This window comes from Boleophthalmus pectinirostris, unplaced genomic scaffold, assembly GCF_026225935.1.
Source record: "Boleophthalmus pectinirostris isolate CB_2022bp ecotype Guang Dong unplaced genomic scaffold, ASM2622593v1 HiC_scaffold_6, whole genome shotgun sequence".
Classification (NCBI taxonomy): Eukaryota; Metazoa; Chordata; class Actinopteri; order Gobiiformes; family Gobiidae; genus Boleophthalmus; species Boleophthalmus pectinirostris.
The window spans coordinates 40744446-40759314 of record NW_026571447.1 but is presented as its reverse complement, the minus strand read 5'-3'; the positions used below and the strand labels follow the sequence as shown (position 1 = coordinate 40759314).

The window sequence follows — 14869 nt, the reverse complement described above, 5'->3', positions numbered from 1 at the left end:
TTAATTGTTCTGATCATTAACATTTCCGATTAAATAGTTCTGAATTAAAATATTCTCCTAGTTTACATGTAAATAATAATTCCAAATGGAGGTTTACATGGAAAACTTGTTAAATCACGTTTATTTAATTCCGTTCAGCGTCTGGGGGTGGGGAAGGTTCTGATTGGACAGAGACACCAACAGATTTACGTCTTTGAGAAGAAAACACACACTTGAGCTGCTCCCAGCTTTTCTGTCATGTCGATTTGTCGTTTCCTCCACGGACACAAACACCATCCAAACTTTTCCCGCAGTGGTTCCGATGATAATTGCGAAGCAGCAGCTGGAGAATTGTCTCATCACACTTTACGTCTGTCAGCTAAAATAAATCAGTTCCGCTTTAAAATGAACTTACTTTGGAATGAAGTTTAATTCCATTTTCATTAGGATTAAGTGTTTACGTGGTCTTTTTTTAAAATGGAATTAATTTTCATTCAGAATTAAAATTATTTTTATTCAGAATTAAAGCTCTCATATAAATCTGGCGATTAAACAGCTCGACTTTACATTTATTCAGTTACAGGTGGTTTTATGGCTCATTCTGACATTCTGACAGTGAGCGGGTCGCCTCTCCACAGATCTGACCTGTAACTTAGTCTAGTTTGGTCTCCGTGAAGACAGAAAGTTTTCAAGCCGTACAGATTCCATCTTGAGTGTTTTACCTGTGTCTGTTTTCGTGTTCAGGTGCTGCAGGGTTACGGCGTCACCGCTCTGGCCTGGGTCTACTGGAACCGTCACGTCTTCCCTCTGCTCGTCTCCTCCGCTCGTTCCCTTCGCTCCTGTTTCCAACGCGCCGCCCCCGAAGAGGCCCAAGCCGACCGCCGCCTGCAGAGGCTTGTGGGATACATGCGGCCGTACTCCGGGAGGTTCACCGCGGTGCTGGTCATGGTCGTCCTCTCCTCGTTTGGTGAGTGAGCGGCGAATCTGAGGCAGAAATACAAACGTGAAAGTGTGTTTAAAATGAGCTTTAAGTCGTGTTCTAATGTCATTCCCTTCTCAAAAACAGAGCTGGAGTTGCGTTTTGTTTCATTCACACGTTTGAGTAACTTTTTATTATCTTCAAAAGCTCAAAACGCTCTGTTCCACCTTGTGATGTCATGATGTAGTGATTTCAAGTCGACTTTTACCTTTAGTTCAGTCGAGATCGGCAATTCCAGAGCTGAAATCATCCAAATGATTCTAGTGAAGGTGCGTGGAGTTTAAAAATGCAGTGGAGCGCGTCGTCCTGTAGCACCACATGATGACATCACAAGGTGGAACAGTGTTTTCAGTTTTGAGAGAAGAACTGAATATGAATCTGCAGGGTTCGTGTGTTAGAATGAAACAAAACACAACTCCAGGTCTTTTTGTGACGAGGAAACGACATTAAACTTTGTCCCGCTGGAGGTTTGTGGAACTTCCGATTCATGTTTTTCTGTGTCAAAATGTTTGTGTGTAAAAGTTTGTGTGTAAATGTGAACAATTTATCCACAACTATCAAGGGAAGAAAGAGCAAAACTTAAAGGAAACAACGAGCCACATTAGTCACACAACAAACTCTACTCATGTTCTGATCATGAAGAAAACAGAAGTAGATTTGTGTTTATGTAGCGTTTTTCACAGACACAAACGTATTTTTTTGTAAGTTTGACCCTTGTTAACATTTGTATAAAATCATAGAATTATCAGATTTTATTGTCACGTTCCACAAACTGAAACTGTCTTAATTTATGTTTGTTTTATGCGATGAGTTAAACATTTACCAAACCGTGCGTGGATGAGATGAACGTCCTGATTGTGCGTTTGTGTTTCGGTTTTGTGTTTGTCAGGTGAGATGGCGTTCCCTCAGTACACCGGCCGCGTCGCCGACTGGATCATGAACAAAGAGGCTCCCGACGCCTTCACCCAGGCCATCACCCGCATGGCCCTGATGACCATCGCCAGGTACTGACGGTTACACGCTCTGAACAGCAGGGGGCGGCGTTTTCACACTATCACACGAGGAAACGAACTGTATGTAGTCTGTGCTCTTGTAGTTTTTAAACACTGTTGGGCAAGTTACTTTAAAACTGTAATGTGTTATTTATGACTTATTACTGTCATTTCAAAGTCATTCGTTACATTACAATATTACTGCATTTAAAATATAAGGCATTACATTACTACTGCATTACTTTAAGTTACTCTCACCAAAATAACTGCGAAGATGCTGAACTTTTACGATGCATATGGACTGAACCAGGTCTAAACCAGGTCTAAAACAGGACTAAACCAGAGCTGAACCAGAACAAAACCAGGACTAAACCAGAACTGAACGAGGACTAAAACAGGACTCACTGTCCAGACGGGCTTGAAGGTGACCGCAGACAGACTCCCTGCTGCGAGGCTCAAGGTCCTGATTTCAGCAACTATTTGCGGGGACCCGACCCGGTGTAAGACTCTGCTGCAGCGCGTCACTTCTAACTTCCTTCAGCGTGTCCAGAAGTCCAACTTTTTGGGCGATGGTCACATCTTCCTCTGTCTTTTGGGTGCGAGCGCAGGAGCCTTTGTCGGTGCAGAAGGTTTCGTCGACGTTGTGGGTTTTGTCGGGGAGAAAACTTGCAAACATACAGCACTTCGGACGACTGTAAACCAGGTCTAAACCAGAACTGACCCAGGTCTAGACCAGGTCTAAACCAGAACTGACCCAGGTCTAGACCAGGTCTAAACAGCGTGGAGTTCTGTGTTGGTCCTTTCCCCCGCGGTTAACTGAAGGTCTACACGGCCGCGTCTCCAACGTTTCACCGCTGCTGATATCGCGGTGATTTTAGCAAATTTGTATGAAGAAAAACCCACCACTTTCAATCCAGGTTAAAAAATCATTGTAACGCATGATACTCACATTTGTACTGAGTAAAATATTACTATTTTGTTCCCTGTTAACGCCACATTACTGCGTTACACCAAAAAGCAATGCATTACTGTAATTCGTTACTTTTATAACGCGTTACTCCAACACTGTTTTTAAATAGTACAACAATCAGTTTATGTTCAGGCGTCATGTGAGGATCAGAACCTCCAGAATTCCCTCTTCCCTGAGCTGCAGAGGCTGCACTAGCACTGACTCAGGACTGGAGCAGGTGCTGGGGTTTAGAGAGAAACGGTTCACATCAGAGAGACACATTTTAGGTTTAAACTCACTGGATTTTCAGTTTTGAGGCTCATTCTGTTTTCTTTACAGTTTGGGGAAAAATGGAATTGTGATTTGATGTGTTTACAAAGTTCAGAATTCATATTGTAAACCAGTGTCACAAACCTTCATAACCCAAATCAAGTCGTAAATCACAAAGTAAAGTTGGATTTGAGCATTATTGAACATTAATGAGGATATTTTATTGTTGACTGAGTGATTGTGTCTCTGAACAATTTTTATTTATTTATTTATTTTATTTAACCTTTATTTAACCAGGAAAAAATCTCATTTAGTATAACTCAAGTTTAAACCATGAAAAACAGTCACTGAAGCAACAATAAAAGGATCCAGAAGTCGCCTGTTTGGACTTTAAATGTAGAATGATTCTTTTTCTTTTCAACATTCAACTGAACCAGAAAAACTGGAACAAAATAGACAATAAAATAATCACAGAGGTCTACTTCAAACGAAACAGGCAACAAGAGTTTTTTCTATAAAAACACAGAATATTTTGTCCTTTTGCAGAAGACTTTATAATTTTAAAATTTTAACACAATAATGAAGAAACAACAGTACTAAAAAGGTGTGTGTTCTGTTTCCAGTGCGTTTCTGGAGTTCTTCTGTGACCTCATGTACAACGTGACCATGAGCCACATCCACACCATCGTCCAGGGAGAAGTGTTCCAGGCTGTGCTCAAGCAGGACATCAGCTTCTTCCAGGCCACGACCACCGGTGAGGACAAGACTAAAACTCTGCTCTTTTTCATTAAACACGGGGCTTTGTGCAAACTCAACTCTGGAGATTTGTCCCATATTATAATATTCTCCCATCAAAAACCTGCCTGAAGAGGTTTTGGAGTCGTCTATGCGTGTTTGAGTCATTTAGTGATCTCTCCTGGGCCCTATTCAAACCCTCCTTATGGTCAGAAAAAATATATAATACATAAATGGAAACAATACATTAAAAATGAGCAGAAATAACAAGAGACATAATTTTACAATTGTCTATGTACAAGCAGTGTTGGGAAGTTTACTTTTAAAATGTAATCCCCTACAGATTACAGATTACACACACCAAAATGTAGTTTGTAACATAATCCATGAAGTTACTTAAAGTGAGTAATGTAATCTGATTACTTTGGATTACTTGATTTGCTGTAGAGAAACAAAGACGAGGAAATCTTCACATAAGAAGTTTTGTCTGATAAAAGAAAATAAAAAGTCCAGATTTTACTGAACCAAATTAAAAATATTATTGATAGAAAACGAGGAGACATGGTCCACACGGCGTGATTTAGTCCTGTTAAATCCTGTTTGAGACCTGGTTTAGACCTGGTTTAGACCTGGTTTTAGTCCTGGTTTTAGTCCTGGTTTAGTCCTAGTTTAGTCCTGGTTTTAGTTCTTTAGTCTAGTTTAGTCCTGGTTTAAACATGGTTTAGTCCTGGTTTAGTCCTGGTTTTAGTTCTGGTTTAGTTCTGCTTTAGTCCTGGTTTAGTCCTGGTTTTAAACGTGGTTTAGTCCTGATTTTAGTCCTGGTTTTAGTCCTGCTTTAGTCCTGGTTTGGGGGGGGGGGGGGGGGGGGGGGGGGAACAGTTCAATCCCTCTGTGTAATCCATTTATTTCAACAAAGTAACTGTAATCCAATTACCACTCACTGAAACAGTAACTGTAACTGAATACAGTTACTCATCATTTGTACTCTGATTACTTCACTCCAGTACATGTAATCTGTTACTCCCCAACACTGTGGACAAGTAAAAATATAATAAAATAGTATTACAATTATATATCATTAATTGGCTTAAATGTGCATTGTGTAACTTTTCCGGTGGAGGGTCCATCACCTGCTTGTTTCTATGGAGACGTCACTGCTCTGCCTGGAATGTTCCGCAGTGTGACATTAAACAGCTCGACTTTACATTTGTTCAATCACAGGTGCAGGTTTTACAGCTCAAAAATACCAAGAAAAACAAACATTGTGACTGTGAGCGGGGTCGCCTCTCCGCAGATCTGACCTGGAACTTGGTCTGGTTTGGTCTCCATGACGACAGAAATGTCTAAAACCATACTGGGAAACACTCCGGACAAAACAATAACATCTGCATGGAGAAAATAATTACAAACACTGTACCAGAAAAGTGATTCTGGACGTAAACTGTGCGATGTTTTCGATCATTTCACTCAAACTGTTCGACCAAATCACAGAGTTAAAAGTTCACAGCTCATGATTCATGTTCTCAGACTGAACGGAGCGAATCGAGGTGTTAATCAGTTCTCGTTTCCTCATGTTTACTACACGAAGCACGACGCACGATTAAGATAAAAGATCCCAAAAACAGTCGCACAAGTGAAAAATCGGCTCAAAAAGCTCCAAACATGTCACAGTGTACGACCGACTTTACACAGTGCAGCTTTAATCTAAAATCCCGATTCTAAACCCGGTGTGTTTTGTTTTTAGGGGAGCTGGTGTCTCGTATCACCACAGACACCAACGACATGAGTGAGGCTCTGAGTGAGAAGCTGAGTCTGCTCATGTGGTACTCGGCTCGCTTCGTCTTCATCCTGGCCTTCATGGTGTGGCAGTCCTGGAAGCTCACGCTGCTCACCTGCATGGCCCTGCCCGTCATCTGGGTGGTACCGGAGCTCATCGGGCACTTCAGACAGGTACCGGCTCCTCTGACTCTGCAAATAACACATACACCTGATTATACTGACTTTCAAAGGGGCGTGAGGTCAGTGTGAGACAGTGTGTCCTAATGTCGTTTCCTCGTCACAAACAGACCTGGAGTTGTGTTTTTGTTTCATTCACACAAATCCTGCACATTTAGTTTCAGAGTTTTGTCTCTTGTTTTTTTCTTTTCAGGCCATTTCTACTCAGCTCCAGGAGTCGTTGGCCAAAGCGAACCAGGTGGCCACAGAGACGTTCTCCAACATGAAGACGGTGCGCAGCTTTGCCAACGAGGAGGGAGAGACGGAGCGTTACAGGAACAGCCTGGACCAGACCTACGGCCTCAACAAGATGGAAGCTGCAGCCTACGCAGGGACCACCTGGGCCAACAGCGTGAGTACCTCCAGAGTACCTCAGAGTACCCAAGTACCTCAGGACTAACAGTGTGAGTACCTCCAGAGTACCTCAGAGTACCTCAAACTAACAGTGTGAGCGCCTGGTGTTGTTGTAATCCAGACAGGTCCTAGCTTCATCTCAGACGTGAGTTTGTTTGATCTCGAGGTGCTTGGACTCGATTTGTCACAGTCTTAATTCAGCCTGTGGCTCGTTTACAGTCAGAAGACGCTGTGCAGCACAAACACACACACACACACACACACTCCCCAGAGCTGTGTGGAACATCGTACCTGTTCACCTCACGTCTGTGCGCTGCTCCTCACTTTATCCAGATCTGTTCCTTAGGAGGACCACACACACTCATGACATTATGTCATGATTAGAAGAACGGACTACAGCAAAACTCTGAACACAAACTATAATTATGCCATATTTGACACCAAACAAATATTTTTGAAAAAAAAAAAAACAACAAAAACTTGTCACCATTTATATTGTTCTCTTTGTTATTATATTATATTGTGATGTGTGACTCCTGTGTCCAAATCATTTCCCTTGTGGATTAATGTTTGTCTAAGTTTGTCTGACTCCAAATCTGCAGTGTTTGTCACAAAGTGCAGACTCACACACTTTATGAGCGGCTGTAAAATATGATGCACAGTCTGTGAGACGATGTAACTCTGATACAGCTGCACTTTTATCACGTTTATAACCAAACTCTTGGCCCAGTTATTTTGGAGCTGTTCTTTGTCAGGAAAAGTCGGCTTCAAACTGTGACTCCTGAGCCATGGGTGAGCGTCCAACAGGGGGCGCTGTGTTTATGTTTGTAACTCTTCCTCACCTGTTTGTGTGTGTTGTGTGTGTGTGTGTGTGTGCAGCTCACCACTCTGGCTCTGAAGGTGTGTATCCTGTACTATGGAGGGACTCTGGTGACTCGAGGGGCCGTGAGCGGAGGAGACCTGGTGTCCTTCGTCCTGTACGAGCTGCAGTTCACCTCGGCTGTGGAGGTGGGTCCATAACACAAACACAACTCAACAGAACATCTCATCTGAGGCCAGGCTCCTCACGCTGCTCGTCGTCTCTGTCTTTGTCGTCTCCTTCAGGCCGTCATGCGTTTTTACCCCGAGGTGAAGAAAGCCATCGGAGCCTCAGAGAAGATCTTCCAGTATCTGGACCGGGTTCCTCAGATCCCTCCAGACGGAACTCTGGCCCCAGAAAAACTGGAAAAGGAAATCGAGTTTAAAAATGTGAAATTCTCCTACAACGGCAAAATGGATGACAGCAGTCTGGTGCTCAAGGTCAGTGTCGCTCTGCGGAGGGGGGGGCGCTGCGGCTAAAATCATGTTGTTGTTTTTTTAAATCTGTGGTGTCAGTGTTTCTTGTACAGATTAGAACTTTTTATTTCCTTTTAGAACTGACAAAAGCTCGGCTCCACACTTCACTCTCTGGTTTTATGGGCACATTGCACAATATAGTTTGTTTAGTTTCTCTACAAAAGCTCAAGAAAAGCTCAGAAATTGAATAACTTAAAAACTCCAGTGTGTAACTTTCTGGAGGTGGAGGTGGCACATCACCTGCATGATTCCATGGAAACAGAAAGTTAAACCCATACTTCAGAACATTCTGTATGGAGATAGAAACGTCCATCCGTCCATTTTCTTCCGCTTATCCGGGGTTGGGTCGCGGGGGCAGCAGTCTGATCCCGAGACATTCCCAGTCCAGCCGAGGACATAGTCCCTCCAGTGTGTCCTGGGTCTTCCCCGGGGCCTCCTCCTGGTGGGACATGAACACCTCCCGAGGGAGACGTCCAGGGAAAACGTAGAAACGTTTTATGCCATATTTATGCCAATATTCATGGACTATTATAACAACAGGACAACATTTCCATGGAAATGAGCAGGCAGAGGCTTTACGGGGCAAATAAGAGTGAGGTTTATGGAGATGCAAACCTGCTGAAGAGGTTTTTTCATTAGTTTTTTTTTTCTTTCAGTGCAATAAACACAAGCAAATTTAAACAATGCTTTGTTTTAGTCTGTTTTTACCTGCAAAGTTACATACTCTGGCTTTAAATACTTTAAATGATCCCATAATTCTTTACCCAAGTGATTTTTTTTTTCAATTCATTTTCAATTCTTTGTATGAAGAATTGACAATCAACTTGTATTTGTGTGTGAACAGGGCGCCTCCTTTAAGATCCTCCTGGGAAAGACCAACGCTCTGGTGGGTCTGAACGGCTCGGGGAAGTCCACGTGTGTGAAGCTCCTGGAGAGGTTCTACCAGCCCCAGGAGGGAGTCATCCTGCTGGACGGAGAACCGCTGCAGAACTACAAGAACCAGTACCTCCACCAGAAGGTACAGACGGAGCAGAGAACAAAACTGAACTTGTGTTTCAGTGGTTTGACTCGATTCATTTATTTATAAATGAAAACATTGATATACAGTATGTGCCAAAATAACTAACTGCTCTCGATGAGCTGTGGTCTTGGTCTTGTCTCGGTCTTGATCCTCAGAGGTCTTGTCCTGGTCTCGGGACCCTGTGGACTGGTCTTGGTCTTGATGAGTGAGATCTTGCCAACAACACTAGTGTGATTTCAGGTTTTACTCAGGATGCCCTCCCGTCTCTCTCTCTCTCTCTGTCTGGTGTTGTCAGATTGCCGTGGTGAGTCAGGACTGTCTGCTGTTCGCTCGCTCGGTGGAGGAGAACATCAGGTATGGGTTCGAGAAGGCCTCAGAGGAGGACATGAAGAGAGCGGCGGAGCTGGCCTGTGCCCACGACTTCATCACGAAACTGCTCTCAGACGGATACAAGCACAGGTTTGTCCCACTTTATTAAAGAAGGACTATTTTACTTCTGTTTTGCTTCTAACACGTCACATTTAGATCAACACGGTTCCTGTTATTGTTTTGAAAATGTTTTATTCCCCAAAAACATCGCACTAAAGTTTCAAGAGTCTCCAATCCCTCTCGTTAAGTCGTTTGTTGTGATTCGGATTATACGATGGGACTTTCGGCTCTTTCACAGGAGCCGAATCTTTTGTATCGGTTCATTTCAAAGCGTGTGATTTTCTGTCTTCATTTCCAACAGTTTGTTCATTCATGTTCTCGGTAACTCTTACTTCAACACCACACATCTGATAATGACCGATCTTTTGAAGACACCTGCTCACGTTTCCTGTTTTGTGTTTTGCGTTTCCTGTTTTGTGTTTTGTTCTCAGACGCTGGGGAGAAGGGCGGGCAGGTCTCCGGAGGACAGAAGCAGAGGATCGCCATCGCCCGAGCGCTCATCAGACGCCCCGAGATCCTCGTTTTAGACAACGCCACCAGCGACCTGGACGCAGAGACGGAGAAGAAGGTACACGGAGAGATGGGGCCCAACTGTCACACTATTTACTCTTTATAAAAATATTCTAATTACTACTCTGTGGGGATGTAACGATATCCAAGTCTGTGAACCTCATGGTACGATATTTATCACAGTATCATGGGAAAGTTCACGATACGGTTGGGAGGCTCACGATTTTTTTTTTTTATTTTTTTATTATTTTATTTTTTATTATGTTTATTTATTTCGGACAGTAATACATAGAACATAAATTAAAAAACAAAAACAAAAAACTAAATAATAAAAAAAAAGACAAAAACGTAAATACATAGATATAACACAAAAAGTAACTATTTCTATTCTATAATAACAGGCAAAATAAATGTTACGCAGAATTTTCCTTGTGTCCGAAATTACGATATTACGATATCATACATAACAAAAACAAGACTGACTTTATAACCAGTCATTTGGTCCAACATTTATTGTCATATTCTAGCAATATCCAAATCTCACAGTACAATAATATCACGATATGCATCTCACGGTACGATATTTATTGTGGTATTTTGAGGAGCTAATAAATAAAGATGGGACACTTTTTGTTTTTAAAATACCTTGACAAGATTTTGGTGTGAATTATTTCTGTCATAATCCCATGATTTCAAGTCAAAAACATATTTCTTCATGTCGTCTGCGCTGAAATGAATCATGGGAGATGTAGTTCCTGATGTTTATAAGCCTTTGCTTCTATAAAACCTGCATTTAAGCAAAGAAACTTGTGATTCGATATGTTGTGACAGCCCACGATGTTATTGTGAGACTTTTGACGATATCACAATATTTTGGTTATTGTTACATCCCTACTACTCTGATTACTGTATTTCAAGTAATTTACTGATTACTATAAGTTACAGCTCAGAAACCAACTTGATAAAAGCCTGAATTCTTTAGATTTCTATTATAAATCCTGATTTCAAGTAGAGTTTAGGTTTAGTCCTTCACAGTCTCTATAAACCGAGATGTGTGTAGTTTTGGTTCACAGATGATCTTTTGACTCTTTTACCACAGTTTTATTGGATTTAAAAAGATTTTAAAAACATATCAGGTTCTTCATCTTGTTTTCAGATTTATTATCTACTTACTGGCTCTGAATTGGTTGTATAATCTTAAAAATGAACACATATATTTGTTTCATGACTCAACTAGAACAGACGGACTTCTCTCATCTAAGACTGAGTTCAAGTGCTTAGATCTGGAAATTAGCATCTTTGAATTTAGTATCAGGCCATGAACACTGATCATAAACTTGTTTTAAGTCTGTTTATCTAGAATTTAGCAGAATTTAAAGAATTTTAAACATTTGGTCTAGAATTAAGCATCTGAGAACTTATTATCAGTCCGTGAACACTCGTCATAAACTGGTTTCAAGTTTGCTTATCTCAAATTTAGCGTCCATAAACTTATTTCCAGCGCATGAAGACTGAGCACAGACGCTTCATTGTAGTCTAGAGGAAGTTTATTTTAAGATAAACTTGTCAAGTAAAACGATCTTGTTGCATGGACAGATCATTTCACTACTTTTAAGTCATTTTCTGACAGATTTAAGTGTTTATATCTTACATTTTGGCTGAGCTTTTTTGCAGTGCACATGTTTTTGTGTGAGGGGAAAAAGTAACTAAGAGATACTAGGTTTAATAACTGCAATCTAATTACTCAGTGCAGCGAGTGACATTGCTGTGTCACTAAAAATGTAATCTGATTACAGTAATCCCTTACTCTGCCCATCACTGATGATCAAACAGACCGAGGCTCAGGGAGGTTTAGAGTTTGATTACATCATCAGGTGGGGTCCTCATTCATGTCACATTTTGTACTTATTGTTCTTCTGTCAGGGCTGGAGCACCAAAGTCTGGGCCCCGGGTGTTTATCATCTCAGTGGCCCCACACAGAATGAACATTACAGACTTTGAGGGGCCCCTCCTCACACAGGCCCTGGGTTCACAGCAGTGTCGTCGTATTCGAGACTGGACTTGGTCTCCAAACCAGCCTTGAGACCACTTTTTTTTTTTCTCGGACTCCAGCACATTTGGTCTCAGTCTCGTCTCGGTCTTGACTAGTGACGGGCATTCGATGAAATTTTCTTAATCGATCGTCGGAAGAATTAACGATCGATTATCGATTAATCATTAACGTTTTTATATTAAAATGATCATCATTATTATTACTATCTGCACTAATCTGCATCAATAAATTCAACTTTACGACATATAAACATAACGACTCTAGATCCACATCAGCTGTTTGACATTATAATGTGTTTAATTCAGTTTTGTTCAAATCTCACAGAAACAAAACTTAAAACCACATCACTAATTTACATAAACTAAGTGAAGATAAAACTCCAGCTCTTGTGTCGCTGATGTGGTTCAACTTGTGTTGGATTAAAAGACATGACTCAGGTGAATACAGGTCAGTGTGACCAGATTTGTGTTTGTCAAAACCAGGACAGCGTACGGGGGGAGGGGGGCGGGGCCTCGTCATCCACATTGAGCGACTCTCACCTGGAAAAACTTTTTCCCACTGGACACAGAAACATATGTGCTGCTTTATCCACTGTGCACATGGACTCACACTTGTCCCAACGCAACGGAAAGTGTGGAATTTCTTCTACAAATCCTGGTTAAATCCACATTTGTGCTTCGGTTCGTTACAGACTGACCCACTGTTTGTGTCTCGCTCCTTCTGATGCAGAGACACATGTACACACCTGTTTGGTCACGACACACAAACATACATTCGGTTTGTCCATTAAAATGAACGTAATCGATGAAATTCTTAATGATCAGTTATCGATTAATCGACTAATCCTGCCCATCCCTAGTCGAGACCAGCCTCAAGACTGTTTTTTTACAGTGTTGGTCTCAGGTTGGACTCAAGCGCATTTGGACTCGATCTTGTCTCGGCCTTAATGGAGCTGGTTTTGGTCTCGGTCTTGTCTCAGACTCGAGGTCTGACACTAAACGAGTATTTCATTACGGCCGGTTAAAGTGCAGAGGTTAAATATCACTGCAAAACCAGTGAGAGAATGTGACTTTTAATGTGATGAACTTGAAAAAAACTCACTTCATTCACTTTGAAGTTGTTTTCTGTAACGTCCCAATGGAAGCGGGATTAAAGAAGAGGTTCTCAAACTGTGGGTGAGGGTCCAAAAATGGGCACAGTTTAAGTGTTTAAGTGCAGAACAGTTTTCTTGGCTTATTTTAAGCTTAAATGAACATTAATCAAATAGAATAGAGGTAGATTTATAACAAATATTGATATATAAATAACTGTAATTTCATATATATTTTTTTGTATTTTACAAAGGCGGCCTTGATTTGGTCTCGGTCTTGTCTCAGTCTTGTCTCGGTCTCGACCTTCAGAGGTCTTGGTCTTGTCCTGGTCTCGGGACCCTGTGGTTTTGGTCTGGTCTTGGTCTTGTTTAGTGCGGTTTTTACTTCAACTCTAGTATACAGTACTCTTTACCTCCTCCCGAGTCCGACACTCTGTTCCAAACACCGTTTTTATCTTAATCTGATCCAAATTTGTATCTCTAATGTATTTTAAAAGTCCAGTGTGTTCATTCTTACATATTTAGACTCTTAAACACCATTTTATCTGATGTTTCCAGGTTCATGATGCTGTTCTGAATCTGTCCAACCACTGCACCGTGCTGCTCATCTCCAATAAACTGGAGATGGTGAAGAGCGCAGACCACATCGTGTACCTCCACCAGGGGGCGGTGCCAGAGCAGGGCCGCCACGACCAGCTGATGGGGCTTCAGGGACACTACGCTGAGCTGGTGGAGAAGCAGAACAAAGGCTTCCAGAGACAGACGGAGCAGAGCTGAGACCTGAGACCCGAGACCCGAAAAAAACAACTAAACTAAACAAAACACCAACTCCGCCCACAACCACTTTTGAAATTGCAAATAGTAGTTTTTTTTAATCGCTTCTGTTGGAAAAGAGTCGCAAAAAATGAGGAGGGAGAAGTATTTATTAGTTTTTTATGATATTTTGTTTGTGGAGGTATAAGGAACTCTGTGATTGGTCGAACAGATTTTCACACTTCAGACTCCGCCCCTACAGCACCTGGGGGCAGTGCTGTGTGATGTCACCAACTACTTGATACTGCAATGGCCACTGACAGCAGCACACACTTAGATTTATACTTTTGTTTTGGTGTTCAGTTCCACTTTAAGAGAAAAATATATATATTTGGTATGATGTGAATATTTAAATTAGAATTTAAAACATTTTATAACTTAAAAAAAAAACATTAAATAAAACAAAAATAATTATAATATCGCGGCTCAGACATCAGATTATGTATGTTTTGGTTTGATTTGCACATCACTAATTTTTGTGATATTCAGAAATAAATTTATTTATTACATTTAAATAAATTTATTTTATTTTATTACATTTAAAAAAATTAATTTTCCACAGTACTGTATGTATTTGAAATATTACTGTAGACTTTCTGAAGGCTTTCAGATTCTTTCCTTTTTCTTAGTAAAGATCGAGTCTGTGTGTATATATGTGCAGTAGTATTATCACTGTATTACAGTAGAGTAATAATACTGTTACTACTGAAGCAGCACCAACTGAATGACAATAACAGTAGAAGCTCCTTTTGCAGATGTGACGTTTGTGACATCAGTATTATTTAAAATGATTTGGAACATGGACAAATCCAAAGAAGTTTATGTATTTTTAGTGTAATGTTTTATAATTGAAAAAAAAATCAGTCCGCTTGCTTAGAGGGATTATGCTGTAATATTATTTTTTATATATGTCTAAATAAATATGTTCTACTTTAAAAGGCCCATTGGATTTTTTGGGAAACTTGAAGCCGTCTGGAGCAGAGGTGGGCACGGGGCCACGTGAGAAACTGAAAATATGGAAGTCCGAGCCAAAAAGCTGCTCCGACTGTTGAAAAGAAATTAAAAAGTGAGGTTGCCTTACAAAAATGTAATTTACAAAAAACACCTCTAAAATAAAGGCAAGACCACTTTATTCCATGCATGAGGTAAAATGATAAAATATGTTCATTTTGTAATTCTAAATGAGACAATTATCTGTGATAGTGTCAGGCTGTTGGAAAATATCTCATGATTCTTGGAAAACAATGGACTGGATGAAAAGCCAAGTAGTAATTACCTGAGAAAATGCCGTGCACAATGTAGAAATTGTGTCTTTTTATTTCTTCTTTTTCAGCAGCTTTTACCGTGAGATGAATACATGACGTA

At 40.9% G+C, this 14869-nt stretch overlaps 2 protein-coding genes across 2 annotated transcripts in view; both read left to right on the top strand.

The window, feature by feature from the left end:
• The window catches only part of LOC110171064 (antigen peptide transporter 1-like), a 12782-nt gene extending 3479 nt beyond the window's left edge, over window positions 1-9303 (top strand). The window contains exons 3-11 of the mRNA XM_055164064.1: window positions 724-946; window positions 1848-1962; window positions 3793-3923; window positions 5649-5854; window positions 6054-6251; window positions 7133-7261; window positions 7358-7552; window positions 8433-8606; window positions 8905-9303. Coding sequence (XP_055020039.1) covers window positions 724-946; window positions 1848-1962; window positions 3793-3923; window positions 5649-5854; window positions 6054-6251; window positions 7133-7261; window positions 7358-7552; window positions 8433-8606; window positions 8905-9087 — 1554 coding nt within the window. The 3' untranslated portion in view covers window positions 9088-9303. The remainder of the gene's footprint in view (window positions 1-723; window positions 947-1847; window positions 1963-3792; window positions 3924-5648; window positions 5855-6053; window positions 6252-7132; window positions 7262-7357; window positions 7553-8432; window positions 8607-8904) is intronic.
• A 60-nt stretch (window positions 9304-9363) lies between these two features.
• Window positions 9364-14442, top strand: LOC129411827 (uncharacterized; the record flags this gene model as incomplete). Its single annotated transcript, XM_055163931.1, has 2 exons — window positions 9364-9606; window positions 13250-14442. Coding segments are annotated over 2 exons (462 nt in total), but the record flags the coding sequence as incomplete, so codon positions are not given.
• Window positions 14443-14869: the final 427 nt, after the last annotated feature.